Genomic DNA, 15,074 nt, shown 5'->3' on the forward strand with positions numbered 1-15,074 from the left:
GAAACTCTTAAAATTTATTTATATAACATCGGCTTAGTTCATAAGCAGGGCTTTCCTTACATGGTGTGAAATTGGTGAGGCATATCTCAAATCTCATTATTTTTGAAGTTGTTGGTTCTTAGATAGGGTAGGAAATTGAGACTGTGAGTTTTAATTAAATACTAAGTCGTAAACTAGAATCTCTATCTGAAATATTATCTAACTATGTGACAGGTGATTGAGAATTATTAGATTTGTGAATTACTTAAATTCTTAAGAGTAAAATTGGTTGAACTTATGCAAGATATCTCAGCCATCAGAAACAGTCCTGTCAGTTTGATTTCTTGCGATCTAAGTAGAATATTTTAAAGGCAAAACCACAATTAGGGCTTTGTCAAGTGTGTGATCTGAGTGACGATTAGTTTCCCTTTTATTCATCAGAGTATTTATGGCCATGGAGAATTGTGTCTTTTTAATTACAGTGAGTGTTTGGGTATATATTTTTCCTGTCTTTTTTTTTCTTAAATGCTGGCCTTTATAAAAATGTCATGTCTTGTCTGCTTATCTACACAGTACCTACTTTAGGGCAGAGATAATATGTTATACTTTTCTATTTCTTTTTTATTAAAATATTTCAAGCATAGGGAAAAGTACAGAGACCAATACAAGAACTCATATAACCCCCATTTAGCTATGTAATACCTTAACATTTTGCCATTTTTGCTTCAGATCCTTAGCAAAATGTTAGATACAGGCTCAACTGCTTAGTGTATTCCTCCCCAGTTGCATTCCTCTCCCTTCCTCTCTTGAGGTAACAACTACGCCAAATTTGCTTATTGTTCCCATGAATATTTTGATGCTTTTTCTACATATGTTTGTGTGTGTATCTATATATCAATCTGGTATTGTCCTATGTGCCTTTGAAATTTATTCCATGGTTTTGTACTTCTTTTACATTTTTTAAATTTTTTTACCGAAGTATAGTTGACTCACAATGTTGTGTTAGTTTCCAGTGTACAGCTAAACGATTTAGTTATACATATATATATACACACACACACGTATGTTCTTTTTTAGATTATTTTCCCTTATAGGTCATTACAAAATATTGAGTATAGTTTCCTATGCTATACAGTAGGACCTTGTTGGTTATCTATTTTATATATAGTAGTGTTTATATGTTAATCCCAAACACCTAATTTATCCCTTCCTCCCCTTTCCCCTTTGGTAACTATGTTTGTTTTCTATGTCTTTGAGTCTATTTCTGTTTTGTATATAAGTTCATTTGTATCATTTTTTTAGATTCTACACATAAGTGACAACATACGATATTTGTCTTTCTCTGTCTGGCTTATTTCACATAGTATGATAATCTCTAGGTCCATCCATGTTGCTGTAAATGGCATTATTTCATTCTTTTTTATGGCTGAGTAGTATTCCATATATATATATATACATATATATATATATACCCTGCCCGCCCCCCCACATCTTTATCCATTCATCTGTTGATGTACATTTAGGTTGCTTCCATGTGTTGGCTATCGTAAATAGTGCTGCTATGAACATTGGGCTGCACGTTTGTTTTGTATTATGATTTTCTCTAGATATATGCCCAGGAGTGAGATTGTAGGATCATATGGTAGTTCTATTTGTAGTTTTTTAAGGAACCTCCATAGTGTTCTCCACAGTGGCTGCACCAACTTACATTCCCATGAACAGTGTACAAGGGTTCCCTTCCCAACATTTATCATTTGTAGACTTTTGATGATGGCCATTCTGACTGGTGTGAGGTGATACCTCATTGTACTTTCGATTTGCATTTCTTTAATAATTAGTGATGTTGAGCATCTTTTCATGTGCCTCTTGGCGGTCTGTATATTTTCTCTGGAGAAATGTCTCTTTAGATCTTCTTCCCATTTTTTGATTGAGTTGTTTGATTTTTTTGATATTGAGCTGTTATGAGCACTTTGTATATTTTCGAAATTAATCCCTTGTTGGTCGTATCATTTGCAAACATCTTCTCCTGTTCTGTAGGTTTTCTTTTTGTTTTGTTTATGATTTCCTTTGCTGTGCAAAAGCTTTTGAGTTTAATCACATTCCATTTGTTTATTTTTGTTTTTATTTCCATTACTCTAGGAGACAGATCCAAAAAGACATTGCTGTGATTTATGTCAAAGAGTGTCCTGCCTGTGTTTTCCTCTAGGAGTTTTTTTTAGCATAATGCTTTTCAAATTTGCCTGCTCTAGTATCTCCCGTTATGAAAACAAAGTAAAACATTATCTACTTCCATCCTATATCCCCCTCCATCTACCACCTATTTATATCTCTTCCTAAGTGAGTGTTATGTGTGCTTATTTCCTCTCTTCATTCTCTCTTGAACCCACAATAATGAGCCTTTTCGCCACCATTCTATGTAAACAGCTCTTATCAAGGTGACCAGTGACCTCTGGGTTACCACAGTGAGTTGTTATTTCTCCATTCTTCACTTAACTTCTCAGCAGCATCTGACACACTTGGTTACTCCTTTCTTCATGTAATGCTTTAGTTTACCTTTTAGATTACTACATCTCCCTGGTTTCCGTCTACCTCACAGCTACTCCTTCTTATGCTTTTTGTGCCACGTTCGCATTAGTTTTTATTTTGAAATAAATTGAACAGAAGAGTATAGAATGAAGAGTGAACATCTCTCCCTGCCCCCCTCAAAATCCATATTCTCTCTCACTAACAAAACATATAAACAGGCTTCATTTGTGTGTGTGTGTGTGTGTGTGTGTAAATTTCATAGGTGGAAACAGCGCCTCATTTCAAATTACAATTATTTGTTTATTAATGATTTGTGTTTTCTGCACACTTTCCATTTAAATTATTTGCTCACTTTTACTATAGTGTTTTATTGGTTTTATTAAGTGTGTGTGTTTGTGTATAAGTTAAAATCATTAACTCTTTGTTGTCTGTCATGTGTCTTGTGAATTTTTTTTCCTACTTTATCAAATGCCGTTTGACTTTGTAGTATTTTTAAAGTACAGAGTTCTAATTTTTTGCTACAATCAGATGTAGCAGTTTTTTCCTTTATGGTTCCTGGTTTCTGGGTGCTGCTTACCTTCTCCACTGAATCATTATAAATAATTTCACTTAGGTTTTCTTTGGTACTGCTTCAAAGCTCCCTTTTTTACCTTTAAATCTCTGATCCTTCTGGAATTTATTTAGTGTATGAAGTGAAGTAGTGTACGACCTATTTATTTTTCTAAGTGACTATGTGATTGTCCCCCGATATTTAATCATCTCTCTTTCTTTCACTTGCTTGAGGACTACCTTCACTATAGAGTAATTCCCTGATGTATTTGAATTCCTCATTTGTTATTAGAAGAATTTATTTATTTCTGTTTTATTTTTCAAACCACTGCAGTGTGATTCTCCCCACTCATATTGAACTACTCTTGAGAAGAGGTCATCACGGACTTTATAGCTGTCAAATCATTTAGCTGTATCTTACTTTGGGCAGAACGTGAAACAGTTGACTACCCTCTAACCACTCTTCTTCTGAATTATCCTTCTTTTTTTCACAGTTCTCTTAGTTTCCCTCCTACCTATCGTCTCTTTTCTTTGCTAGCTTGTTGTCCTCTTGTTTCTTGCACAAAAGTGTTTGTTGGCTTTGCACTTTCTCCTGGCGTCAGTAATTTTTCCCAGTCTCATCACTTGAGCTATTACTTAACTGGCTAAATATTCCTGTGTTTTCATTTCTACTTCCAACCTAAATCTAGACCTATATTTCCAATTTTCTATTAGATACTATATGGTGTGCCCTGGGTTACTTCATTATGTCTATACAAACCATCGTTGTCCTTGTTTTCAGTGTTTTTCCCTCTTTCTATACCTCACTTGATATCATCACCATTTCCCCCTGTTACTTAAATAGATTTTATCTTTGGTATGTCTCCTTATTCCTTTAAAATCTGTCAGTGATCTGTCATAAGTCCTAGTTCTTCCTGCCTATCCTCATAGGCCTTGTCTGTGCTCACATTTCTTGCCTTGATTTTGGAAGTAGTTTCTTATTGGTCTCCATACTTCCAGTCTCTCTGTCTGATCCACCACCACATTGCAGGCAGTGTTAATTTTCTAATACATATATTTGATCATATCATACAAACGCCACGGTGAAAAACGGTTGGTTTCATTTATATCCTGCATAAGTTGATCACATGCACTTACTTCCTCTCTCTTCCTAACTCCATTAAAATGAGAGTAAAGAAATGGAAAAATTCAAAAGGACAAAGAGAACAGGAGTGGAAACACTGACAGATGTAAGGGTGGAACTATTTTTTTACTTAGAGCAAAGGAAGTTACAACTCCAGTATCTTCCCCTACATGAACTTTGGAGAGAAACCGACTCATTCTTCCCATAGAATTCATAATATTTCAAGATTTGGAGGCACGTGGTCTGTAGAAAGCAGGAATGAGTCATGAGATTGAAAACATGGGCTGTTCTTTGAAAGTCTTTAAAACAAGTGGCTGAAGTCCCCTGTACTGTCACTCCCTCTCTGCTCCTCTGGAGCTCAGAGGTTTATTATCTGGAGAATTTGACAGGAGAATTTGACAGACTCGGAGATCTAGGTGCAGCAAGTGGATTGCTTACACCAATGGGATTACATGAAAGTTTGCATAGCTAATTTTGGGACCTATATGTTCTACCCTAGATGCGGATGGTACAAAGTTTCATGAATTATTTTCATATTCCCAGATTCCTAATAGTAATCTAGATATAGTTGATTTTCTCTTGGCACGTCTTCTAAAAAATCATGTAGCCTAAACAAAATTAAAATTTCTCAACCTCTTAAAATTCTCTCACTGGTTAAACATTTTTAGAAAAGGTAAGTCAAAAGTCTGTTGATTTCGAGGTGCTTAAAAAAATTATTTCATTTAGGCTACTCAGTTTCTTTACTTGTAATAACAGGATTATAAGCAGAGAAATGTGATTGTGCACATAAATATGAATGCTGTGTTGTCATTTGATGTGTTTCTCTTTTAGAGTTTTGAAGACCCGAGAAATAATAGAATACAGTTGACCCTGAAACAACGCAGGAGTTAGGGGCGCCAACTCCCAAGCATTTGAAAATCTTCGTACTGCTATCTCTGCCTTAAAAAAAAAAGGAAATGATAAATGATGAACCCAAGGGCAGAAAGTTGAAACAGTTTGGATAGAATCAGGACTCAAACCCTAGTTCTTTTGATTCCACATATTATGATATCTAATCGAACACAAACTTTTCCCCACACTTAGTTAATTTAAAGATCTGTAAAATGAAAATGCAGGCACTATATTTATTGAGAAAAATGTATAAGTGGACCTGCACAGTTCAAATCTGTGTTGTTCAGGATCAACTGTACTTTTTTCCCTTCTACTTCTTTTCTTTTTGCCCCTAAATTACGGGGCAGGTGAATGCAGGGAACAATGAAGAAAACCTTTTTCCCTCTAGCTTAATTATTTTAGGCTTTCGTGCAGTTTTATAACAAACATAATTATATGAACAAACTAAATTGGATACTATACATTTTTATCTTCGCAATGCAATAAATTGATTTTATTAACAAGAAACATAAATTATACATTTTTGCTTCCCAATATATTTGAAATTAGTAGAATACATTAAATATACTATCTCCAATGCAAAGCATCCACATTACTAAAAGCAAATATATTATTGTTTACTACCATGTCACCTGCTCTTTTCCCATAAAAACAACATTCCTACCTCCATTACCTATTTTATATCTTTAATATTTAAAAATCTTAAAAAAATCTTTCTATCCTTAATTTTGACCAACCACTTAGAAAACTGTGGGCCATGCATATGGGCCCCACAGGCCCCAAGTTCCCCTGGCAACATGGGATTCAGTGCTGTCTCTGAATCTCCTTGGCAAATGTTTGCCTCAACTCTTCACTTCTAATTGCTCTGTCTCGCCCAGCTTCACACAGACTCCCCAGGTCTTCTGACTCTCATTTAATCCAACTTCCTGTATACGTGGTGGTTTTTCCATAGAAAGTTGTTCACTAATGATTTCACATGAAATTAGTCAATACTCTTTAATGATTCAGTATTGAATTTTGTAGGTATTTTGACTATTGTAGATTCAGTTTCTTAATTCCATAAGCTGTAGTATGGATATTAGGTACATGGGCATACATTTTGCCTGTCACAAAAGATATAAAATATCACAAAGGTAGCACAATGCAAAAATTCTAATATTGATTTTCATAGTAAATATTGACTTCTTTTCCTCCTGAACAGGTCACTATCCAACTTTTAGAGGTGATGGATCATCTGCATAGAGGGGAATCAGTTGCTGCAATACTCCGTAACCGGTATATTTATGGAAGCAATTTACCTTATAAGTTATATAATGTTTCTTCTGCTTATTTATTTGCCTAGCATCATTGGTACTCAATAAATATTTGTGGAATACCTGGCATAAAATAAAAGTCGTTGCTATATGAGTGAATAAAAGAATGCCTGAGTGACAAAGGAATGGAATGAAGAGCGTGTTAATGACTGTGTGTTCTGAGCTAATGAAAAAATAGAAAATATAATTAGAAATCAAAGTTGGTGTACGTTGTGAACAGCTAGAATTCAGTCAGTGGAGCTCCTGATTTGAATTTTTAGTTTTAAAGCATATCAATGAATAAATACTGGTATCTGTTACTTACAAATAGATGTCTCAACAAAGTGTGTGTGTTTTTTTAAATAGTGTTGCCCTGTGATTGTGTGTACATTTCTGTTATTTAAAATTCCAGTTAAAATTTTTTCAGGGAGTTATGAGAAACTCAGAGCTTCCTCTGTCAATTTAGGATTGTAAATTTGTGGTTTAAAGAAACACAGCTTTTACTTTGCAGGTATGAAAGAGTATTCCTTATTCCCAATAGTTTAATTGTATGCTTTGGGTGAAATATTTGAAATAATATGCTGAAGTTGTCTATATCATGGTTCTGACGGTTACTAGGGTAGTCTTGGTTAAGTTTTTTAATTGCCCTGTGCCTTAACTTTCTCATCTGTGAATTGGGAATAATAATAATACCTGTATCTCAAGGTTGTTTTGAGGATTAAATAAGTGTCTATTGGGGGGGGGGTGTGTGTGTAGAAAGAGAGAGAGCTTGGCAAGTAATTCATGGTATATTAGTGCTTGTGTTGAAATATAAATGTGGGATTTTAACTATTTTGAAAGTACAATATTTGTGTTACTAAATTCTGAGGTACTTAAAAAATAAGTGTGTCTTAAAAGAATATGAAAAGAGGGGAAAGGTTGAAGTATGAAGGGGACATATATAAAGTCATTGTTATTTGAAAGATACTGTACTAGGAATTTTGCATAATATTCCCATCAAGGAAACATTGTATGAAGGGTACATGCTTGTTGGAATGTGGGCAAGGGCCTGTAAGGTAAACTTGTTCAGAGATACTGAAAGCAAGGAAATCATAGCAGGAATAATGTGTGGCCATGTTGGGTGAAAAGATAGAAGAGTAGATTGCTGGGCTGGTTGGAGGGGGCAAGTTGTGTCAAATACCTGATGGTGAACTGAGTCTGCAGAGTTCAAGCACTGCTGAAGCGGGGGTTTTATATCACACATTTGGAAGAGGAACTAGTAGGAGGGCAGGATTTCCTAAGCTCAAGTTGGTAACTGAGGAGGTTATAGCGTAATTGAATTTGTTTCTATTATTATTATTGAGATGTAATTTCATACAGTGAAATGCACAAACATTTAAATATACATCTCGATTTATTTATTTATTTTTAATAAATTTATTTATTTATTTATTGGCTGTGTTGGGTCTTCATTGCTGCACACGGGCTTTCTCTAGTTTCGGCGAGTGGGGGCTACTCTTCATTGTGGTACGCTGGCTCCTCATTGTGGCATGGCTTCTCTTGTTGCAGAGCACGGGCTCTTGGTGCGCGGGCTTCAGTAGTTGCAGCACACAGGCTCAATAGTTGTGGCTCACAGGCTCTAGAGCACAGGCTCAATAGTTGTGGCACATGGGCTTAGTTGCTCCGTGGCATGTGGGATCTTTCTGGAACAGGGATGGAACCCGTGCCCCCTGCATTGACAGGGGGATTCTTAACCACTGCACCACCAGGGAAGTCCTCGGTTTATTTTTATACATGCAAACATCCAGGTAACTACAACCCAGGTCAAGATAGAAAACAATTCCATCCCTCCCGAGAATTCCCTTGTTTCCGTTTCCAGTTCATGTCCCCTCCCCTTCTACTGACTTACATATATTTTGGGTTAGTGTTGCTTGTTCTTGAACTTCATGTAAATGGAGTCAAACACTGTGTATTCTTTTGTATATGGCTTCTGTTGTCCAAAATAATGTTTTTGAAATCCACCATTCTTGTATGTATCAGTAGTTTCTTTTTGTTGTTGTTGTTACTCTGTAGTGTTCCATTGTTTAAATATACCACAGTTTGTTTAACCCTTTCTTGTTGAGAGTCATTTAAGTTGTATCCATTATTTGGCTATTATGAGTTAAGCTGTTGTTGACATTTTTTAAACAAATCTTTTTGTGGCCATATATACTCATTGCCTTTGGATATATGCCTAGAAGTAGAATTGGTGGGTCATAGGAGATACATATATATATTTATTTAATTTATTCAACATTAGTAGAAACTGGCAAACACTTTTTTAAAGTGGTTCTACCATTTTCTTTTCTGACCAGTAATAAGTGAGAATCCTCACAGACTCTTGGATTTAATTTTAGCTATTCTCAGTTGTTTCCCACTGTGGTTTTCACTTTGCATTTTCCTCATGTGTAATGATGTATGTTTTCGTATGTTTATTAGCTATCTACCTTTTAGAAGTATCTGTTCAAATCTTTTGCCCACTTAAAAAACTGGGTTTTTTTCTCTTTGAGTTTTAAGAGTTTTTAAAGTTTTTCTTGATATTTGGGTATATGTTGTTATGAATATTTTTTTCCAGTCTGTGACTTGCCATCCCATTTTCTTGTTTGTGTCTTCTGGTGAGCAGTTTTATTTTTGTTTTATTTTGATGAAGTTCAATTTATCATTTTTTTTATGCTCAGTAATTTTTGCATCTTTCTAAGAAATCTTTACCCTCCCACATTTCAGGCTTTCTTCCTGATGTTTTATGGTTTTAGCCCTCACATTATAAGTGCATTCTTGACCAGAAGCTTAAATAAACTTATGATCTGTTTGTGTCACAAATTATGAATCACTTTCATATTCTAAGTAAAATACAAACCAAATACATTTAGGAATGTATGAAAAGTATTAACCCTTTGTGACTAGGAAAGTTTTACCCCAGTGTGCAAATTCTTTAATACCATGAAAGCTACTCATATGATGCATCCTGTTGGTAGATCTCGTAAGAAATAAAAAATACAATAAATGCTGAGGTGTTTGAAAAACTTCATTGCCTATTTTAAGAATAAAGAGTTAGTGATAGAAAGTTGTACTCTTAAGAAAAATAATTATCTCTCTGAAACCAACAAACAAGCATCACACTGAATCATAAATGTAAGAATGTTCCTTAAGCAGCAACAAAACAAAGATACCCTCTATCACCGCTTTTAAATATTTATCTGTAAACTATGGCCAATGTCAATAAAGAGGCACAGTTTACAGGAAGGAGGAGACAAAAATGATCAAGTTTTAGAAGATAGGCTCGTGTACCTACAAAAGCTAAGACAAAAACAAGTTCTTAGTTGACAGAATTTTAATGTAAGTTCTAAAATGTAGTTGGATATAAGATAAAAATTAAAAACCAGTATCTTTTATCTGTGTCAGAAATAGCCATTTAGAATATATAATGGAAAACATTCCATTTACAAAAGCCATAAAACACAAATATTTAGTAATAACCCCAACAAAAGTTTCTAGGACCTATATGAAGAAAATTAAAAACTTCAACTGGAATAAGAAAGAAGGTATTTTCTAAAAATGGAGAGACATACTGTGGTCCTTGATTAAAAACTCAATTTTGGGAGGAGGCACACTCTTCCCAAATTGTTATATAGATTTAACATGAATTTAATAGAAAATTTAAAATTTTGTCAGAATGATTATTCAATAAGATAATGATCATATGAAAGAAATGTAACCCCATTGCTTAATGTAATGTGTGGTGTGTGGTAATTGCTGGTCAAAAAATTCTAATGATGTGTTCTGTTTATAATTCAGCAGACATTTATTGTGCAGTTACTAAGTGCTAAACATCTTCAAGTGCTAAAATATGATTGTGAATATTGAAAGTGACGAATCTTTGTTCTCATTGAACTTATATTTTGATGGAGGTTGGGGTGGGGTCAGATAAAAACCGAAGATATATATTGGAGAAAGTTAATGTGGCCAATTAATAAACAAGGTAGAAAGATAAAGAATTAGGGGTGGGGGGTGGCAGTGCACAATAGCATTAATCTCTTATTAGTCTTAGATGTTTTTAGTCTTGCAATCTACCATTCATCATATGTTTTACCGTGTTAGAAGTTTTATTCCAGTGATTCATCCAGTACAGAGGGACGTCAGCCATATGGGACTCGCTTTGCTACAAACAGCATCCCAATGTGAGCATCATCCTCAAGTACACATTACAGTAATGTCAGGGAGGGCATGTGTTGTGAAGAGTCACCCAGTTGGTGTGGTGTGGTGGTGTGTTCTGATTGGGATTCCTGGCTGTAGTAAGAATTTCTGCAATGATGTGTAAAGCTCTGACAGTGTTCCAATTTTCTAAAAAGTACTCTTTGGTAAATAAAACAGAGTATATAATATTGGCTGGTGTTTTGCAATACAGGAAAAAGAGTGCCAGACACTGTATAATCGGATTTTCATCCCTTTAACAAATATTATGCACCACTCATTGTGCAAGGGGTTAGCAATATGGCAGTGAATGAGAACACACGGTTCCCTGCCAGTGAGGTGGCTATGGCAGTAGTCAAAATAAGGAATGAGGAGAGTCTGAACAAAGGTGATGGCAGTGGAAATGCCAAAGAAGGGAGGGGAGGGAGTTGTGAAATGTTTAGGGGTAACTTTAACAGTACTTGGCATTCAACTAGATTCTCCACACGCTAGTCAACATGAGCTTTTAAAACTGCTTATCTGATAATATGGTCCAGATTGCCCTTTCCTGTCCCCGACTATTGAAATTCTGCCTTCCCCAAGACCGAGATCAAATTCAGTGCCCTGTCTGTCAGCCTTCCCTGATCAGTCCAAGCAGATGAGCAGGAGGGTCTCTTTTGCCTCTGAGCTGTTTTTCCCTCTGTAATGAATTTTATCACATTCGGTTCTGCATTGAAGTAATTTGAGCATGTCTTTGCTTACAGCATCATTAAGAGAGCTCTTTCAGAGTGTGACTACCTGTATTTAATGTATATTTATATCACATTGTATGTAATGCAGGATTTTTTACATAATAGGCATTCGTCAAATATTTATAAAAGTTATGACATTTATCAACAGTTATTTGTTGCTGATGATTTTATTTGGTTAAATTGTTTATAAGGTAGTTTTGTTTCCCACAGTCAACACTTACTAATAGCTAAGTAATTGAATATTAAGCAACAATCATTAAATTGTAAAATAGACTAATGAAATTTATTATGGAGTCTACGAATAAGCTCAGACTTTTTTTTACTGGCTTAATATATAATCATTTCTTAATAGTATATGATGTCAAGGGAACACAGGGCTTTCAATCTGGTCATTTGATATTTTAAAATATTGAGCCTTTACTATTTGTCAAGCACTGACCTCATCTGTAACATTTACGGATTGGAAGATCCTCACCTTCCTTTCAGTTTTAAAAGTCTGAAATTATATCTTTAAACGTAAGCACATCGTAGGTGATAAACACGTCTTTGATTAACCTTGAGAATGGTCATTGAAGATGTCCTTTTATTACTGTTTTCACAATTTAACTTTATAAACTTCCATGAAAATACGATTTTCTATGCTTTTTAAAGATTAAAAATTTATGAGGATCTAGTTTTACCTTTGCTACATTGAGTCAGTGATTATAATAAGGTTCAATCTTAGGCTAGAAGATTCCTATAAGCATTATAATATGAGGGTAATGCACAGATTCCTGTTTTCTTTTTTTAGAACTTTTATTGAGATACAATCGACATACAATAAACTGCATATATTTAAAGTACACAATTTGATATTTTTTTCTTAGTAATGTATATATGGCAGTCCCAATCTCCTAATTCATCCCACTCCAGCCGCACCCCCCGCCCCCCGCCCTGCCCTGCTTTCCCCACTTGGTGTCCATATTGCACGAATTTCTGAGGGCAGTTACATTTTATACAATGAACATTTATTTTGTCTCAGAAATTCTGTAGGTCTTGGTTACCCATTATTATTGTCGTAATATACTGCAGAAGGTGCGTGTTTATCAGCATATCTGTTCCTCTCACTAAAGAGTTGCATATCTTTATACAAAGGACATGAACTTGTTAGTAATGTTGCCTGTTTGATCTTTCTAGAGAATTTTCCAGGCCGTAGAAAGTGTTTCTGTTCTTGGGGAGAGGCATTACTACCCTGATTCCTCTCTCTACGTCTTGCATGTTCCTCTTCATAATTCTGTACATCTTCTACACGTTCTTTCTGGGACATCTCATCTACAGCCGTTACTTCAGTCCCAAAGTATATGTGAAGACCTTAATGTTTCTGCTTAACATTTAAATCTTTTTCGTGAGTCCCCAACTAAAAATTTCTGCATTCCTCTCTCTACCAGTTTGTTCACTCGTTTTGACTTTACAAATAATGTGTGTTTATTATAGAACACTTAAAAATAGCAAATTATGTGCATATATGCAGGGAAAATAATCACTGAAAGTAACTCTCTTAAAGCGCCTTAATGCATTTTCACTCTAGTCTTTTGGTGCATTTTAAAATGTAACTGAAGTTGTAATTATTGAACATGATATAGTTATAGTGTTGTGCCTAAAAGCAGAGGCTTTGAGGTCTTCCAAAGACAGGGTTCAAATCAAGCTCTGTTGCTTAGTACCTGTGTGAACTTTGGAATGTTTCTTCACCTCTCTGAGTCTGTTTCCTCATCTATAACATAAAAATGTATCATTATTGGGGATTGTTCTGAGAATAAAATAAAATTTTGTAAGATAGTCACATTCCTGGTACGTGGTAAATTCTCAACAGTAAATTCTTACTGTTTTATTATACTGTATATCGTGTCTGTATCCTGCTGTTTTTCTTAGTTGTATCATGAACATTTTCACATGTCAATAAAAACTTGTAGTGGATAGAATAGCTGCAAAGTATAAACTCTTTCATGGTGCAGATGATTTCTTACTACTAAATATTTAGGTTGGGTCCGCTTTTGGGGTGTTATTTGTTTTAGTGTCTTCCATATCTATCACATTTTTCTCTCCTCACTTTACTATTTATCTTTTTTCCTTTTATTTAATGATTATATTTTATACTTTGTCAGGGTCTCTCTTTACTCCCTCTGATACACATTTTGGTTGTTACTCTGTGGTTTAGTTTCCTGGTAGTTGGCCAATATAATTTATTGCTTTCCTCATCTGCTCAGGTTATCTTATTTGGCTTCCTCTTCCTGCGCTATTGAGGCCATGTTTTCTTGTTCTCCTGAATGTGCCAAAGGCTTTCAACATTGCTTTCTGACTCCTATATGAAAGCACTTGCGGAGTTCTGCTCTTTCTCTGAGTCTTTACGATGACGCGTCTCCTTTATCCTTGTTTTTCAATACATTTTCATTGCCCCCATGCTAATTGTTTTTCTGTTTGTTTATTCTGAAAGGAAGAAAGATTCCTTGAGTGACCTTTGTACTGGCTGTTCCCTTTGTCTGAAACGTTCTTTCCCGTGGTCTTTGTGTGGCTGGTTCTTCTTTTCAGATTTCCACTTAAATGGCCACTTGAAGGTTTTCTTTGACTACCAAGTCTAAAGTGGCCACTTGTTTAGTGTCACACACACCCCCTCCCCCCCAGTTTCATTCTCTGCATGACTCAACACTATCACTATTAGATATTTCCCTTCTTTGTTTATTCTCTCTCCCCTTTTGTTAAAGTACAAGCTCTAGGAGGGCAGGGGTCTTATCTGTCTTTTTGATTACTTTTTTTTTCCAGCCAAGATTCCTTACCTTGTTTATTTTATTTATTTATTTTTGATTTTTATTTTATGTTGGAGTAGAGTTGATTAACAATGTTGTGTTAGTTTCAGGTGTACAACAAAGTGATTGTTATACATATACATGTATCTATTCTTTTTCAAATTCTTTTCCCATATAGGTTATTACAGAGTATTGAGCAGCATTCCCTGTGCTATACAGTAGATCCTTGTTGGTTATGTATTTTAAATATAGCAGTGTGTAGTTTAATTTTAGCATCTACCACCATGTCTTATACATATTAGTTGCTCAGTAGGTATTTGCCTAATGAATGAATCAACCATTGCCCCTTTATGTGCTCTTGGGTACTAATCCAACCCCTTCCTCACAGTTTTACCCATGAGCCAATACTGATAGAAATAAATGATTGAAATAAATAAATGAGGGAGAAGAGGCAGTTCTTCCTTGCAGAACAATTCTGAATTATATATATGTATGAGTGTGTGTTTGTATGTGTATCTTTCTGCCCTTCAACAGATGGAACTTCATCTGTCTTCCCCCTTGAGTGTGGACTTAATGATTTGCTTTCCAAAGGAAAGAGTGTGGAAAGGAAAAAAATAGTACCTTTGTAGTGAATAAATCTGGCAAATGTGGTAGACTTAATAAGTGGCCCTCCAAAGATGTCTCTGTATTAATCTGCAGAACCTATGACTGATATTGTATATGGCAAAAAATGGACTTTGCAGATGTGATCCAAGTTAAGGACCTTGAGATGGGAAAATTATCCTGGATTATCCAGGAGAGCCCAGTGTAACCACAAGGGTCCTCATAAAAGGGATGCAAGCGGATTCAGAGTCAGAAAAAGGAGATGCGATGATGGAAAGAGAGTTTGGAACCATGCTGTTTGAAGATGGAGGAAGGTGTCAGGAGCTGTAGAATGCAGGTGACTTCTAGAAGCTGGAAAAGACAAAGAAACAAATTCTCCCCTCAAGCCTTG

The 15,074-nt window shown here is 35.3% G+C and overlaps 1 protein-coding gene across 5 annotated transcripts in view; it reads left to right on the forward strand.

Annotated features, from left to right (window-relative positions):
• The window catches only part of KLHL13 (kelch like family member 13), a 300,973-nt gene that overhangs the window by 185,330 nt on the left and 100,569 nt on the right, over positions 1 to 15,074 (forward strand). For 3 of the 5 annotated variants that reach the window (XM_057718335.1, XM_057718336.1, XM_057718340.1), the window contains exon 3: positions 6,270 to 6,343. The exons of the other annotated variants lie outside the window; for them this stretch is intronic. Coding sequence is in view for 1 of the 3 variants with exons in the window: in XM_057718340.1 (XP_057574323.1) it covers positions 6,294 to 6,343 (50 nt within the window). In the remaining 2 variants the exon portion in view is untranslated. The remainder of the gene's footprint in view (positions 1 to 6,269; positions 6,344 to 15,074) is intronic. 5 annotated transcript variants of the gene reach the window in all.

Source organism: Hippopotamus amphibius, chromosome X, assembly GCF_030028045.1.
Source record: "Hippopotamus amphibius kiboko isolate mHipAmp2 chromosome X, mHipAmp2.hap2, whole genome shotgun sequence".
NCBI lineage: Eukaryota > Metazoa > Chordata > Mammalia > Artiodactyla > Hippopotamidae > Hippopotamus > Hippopotamus amphibius.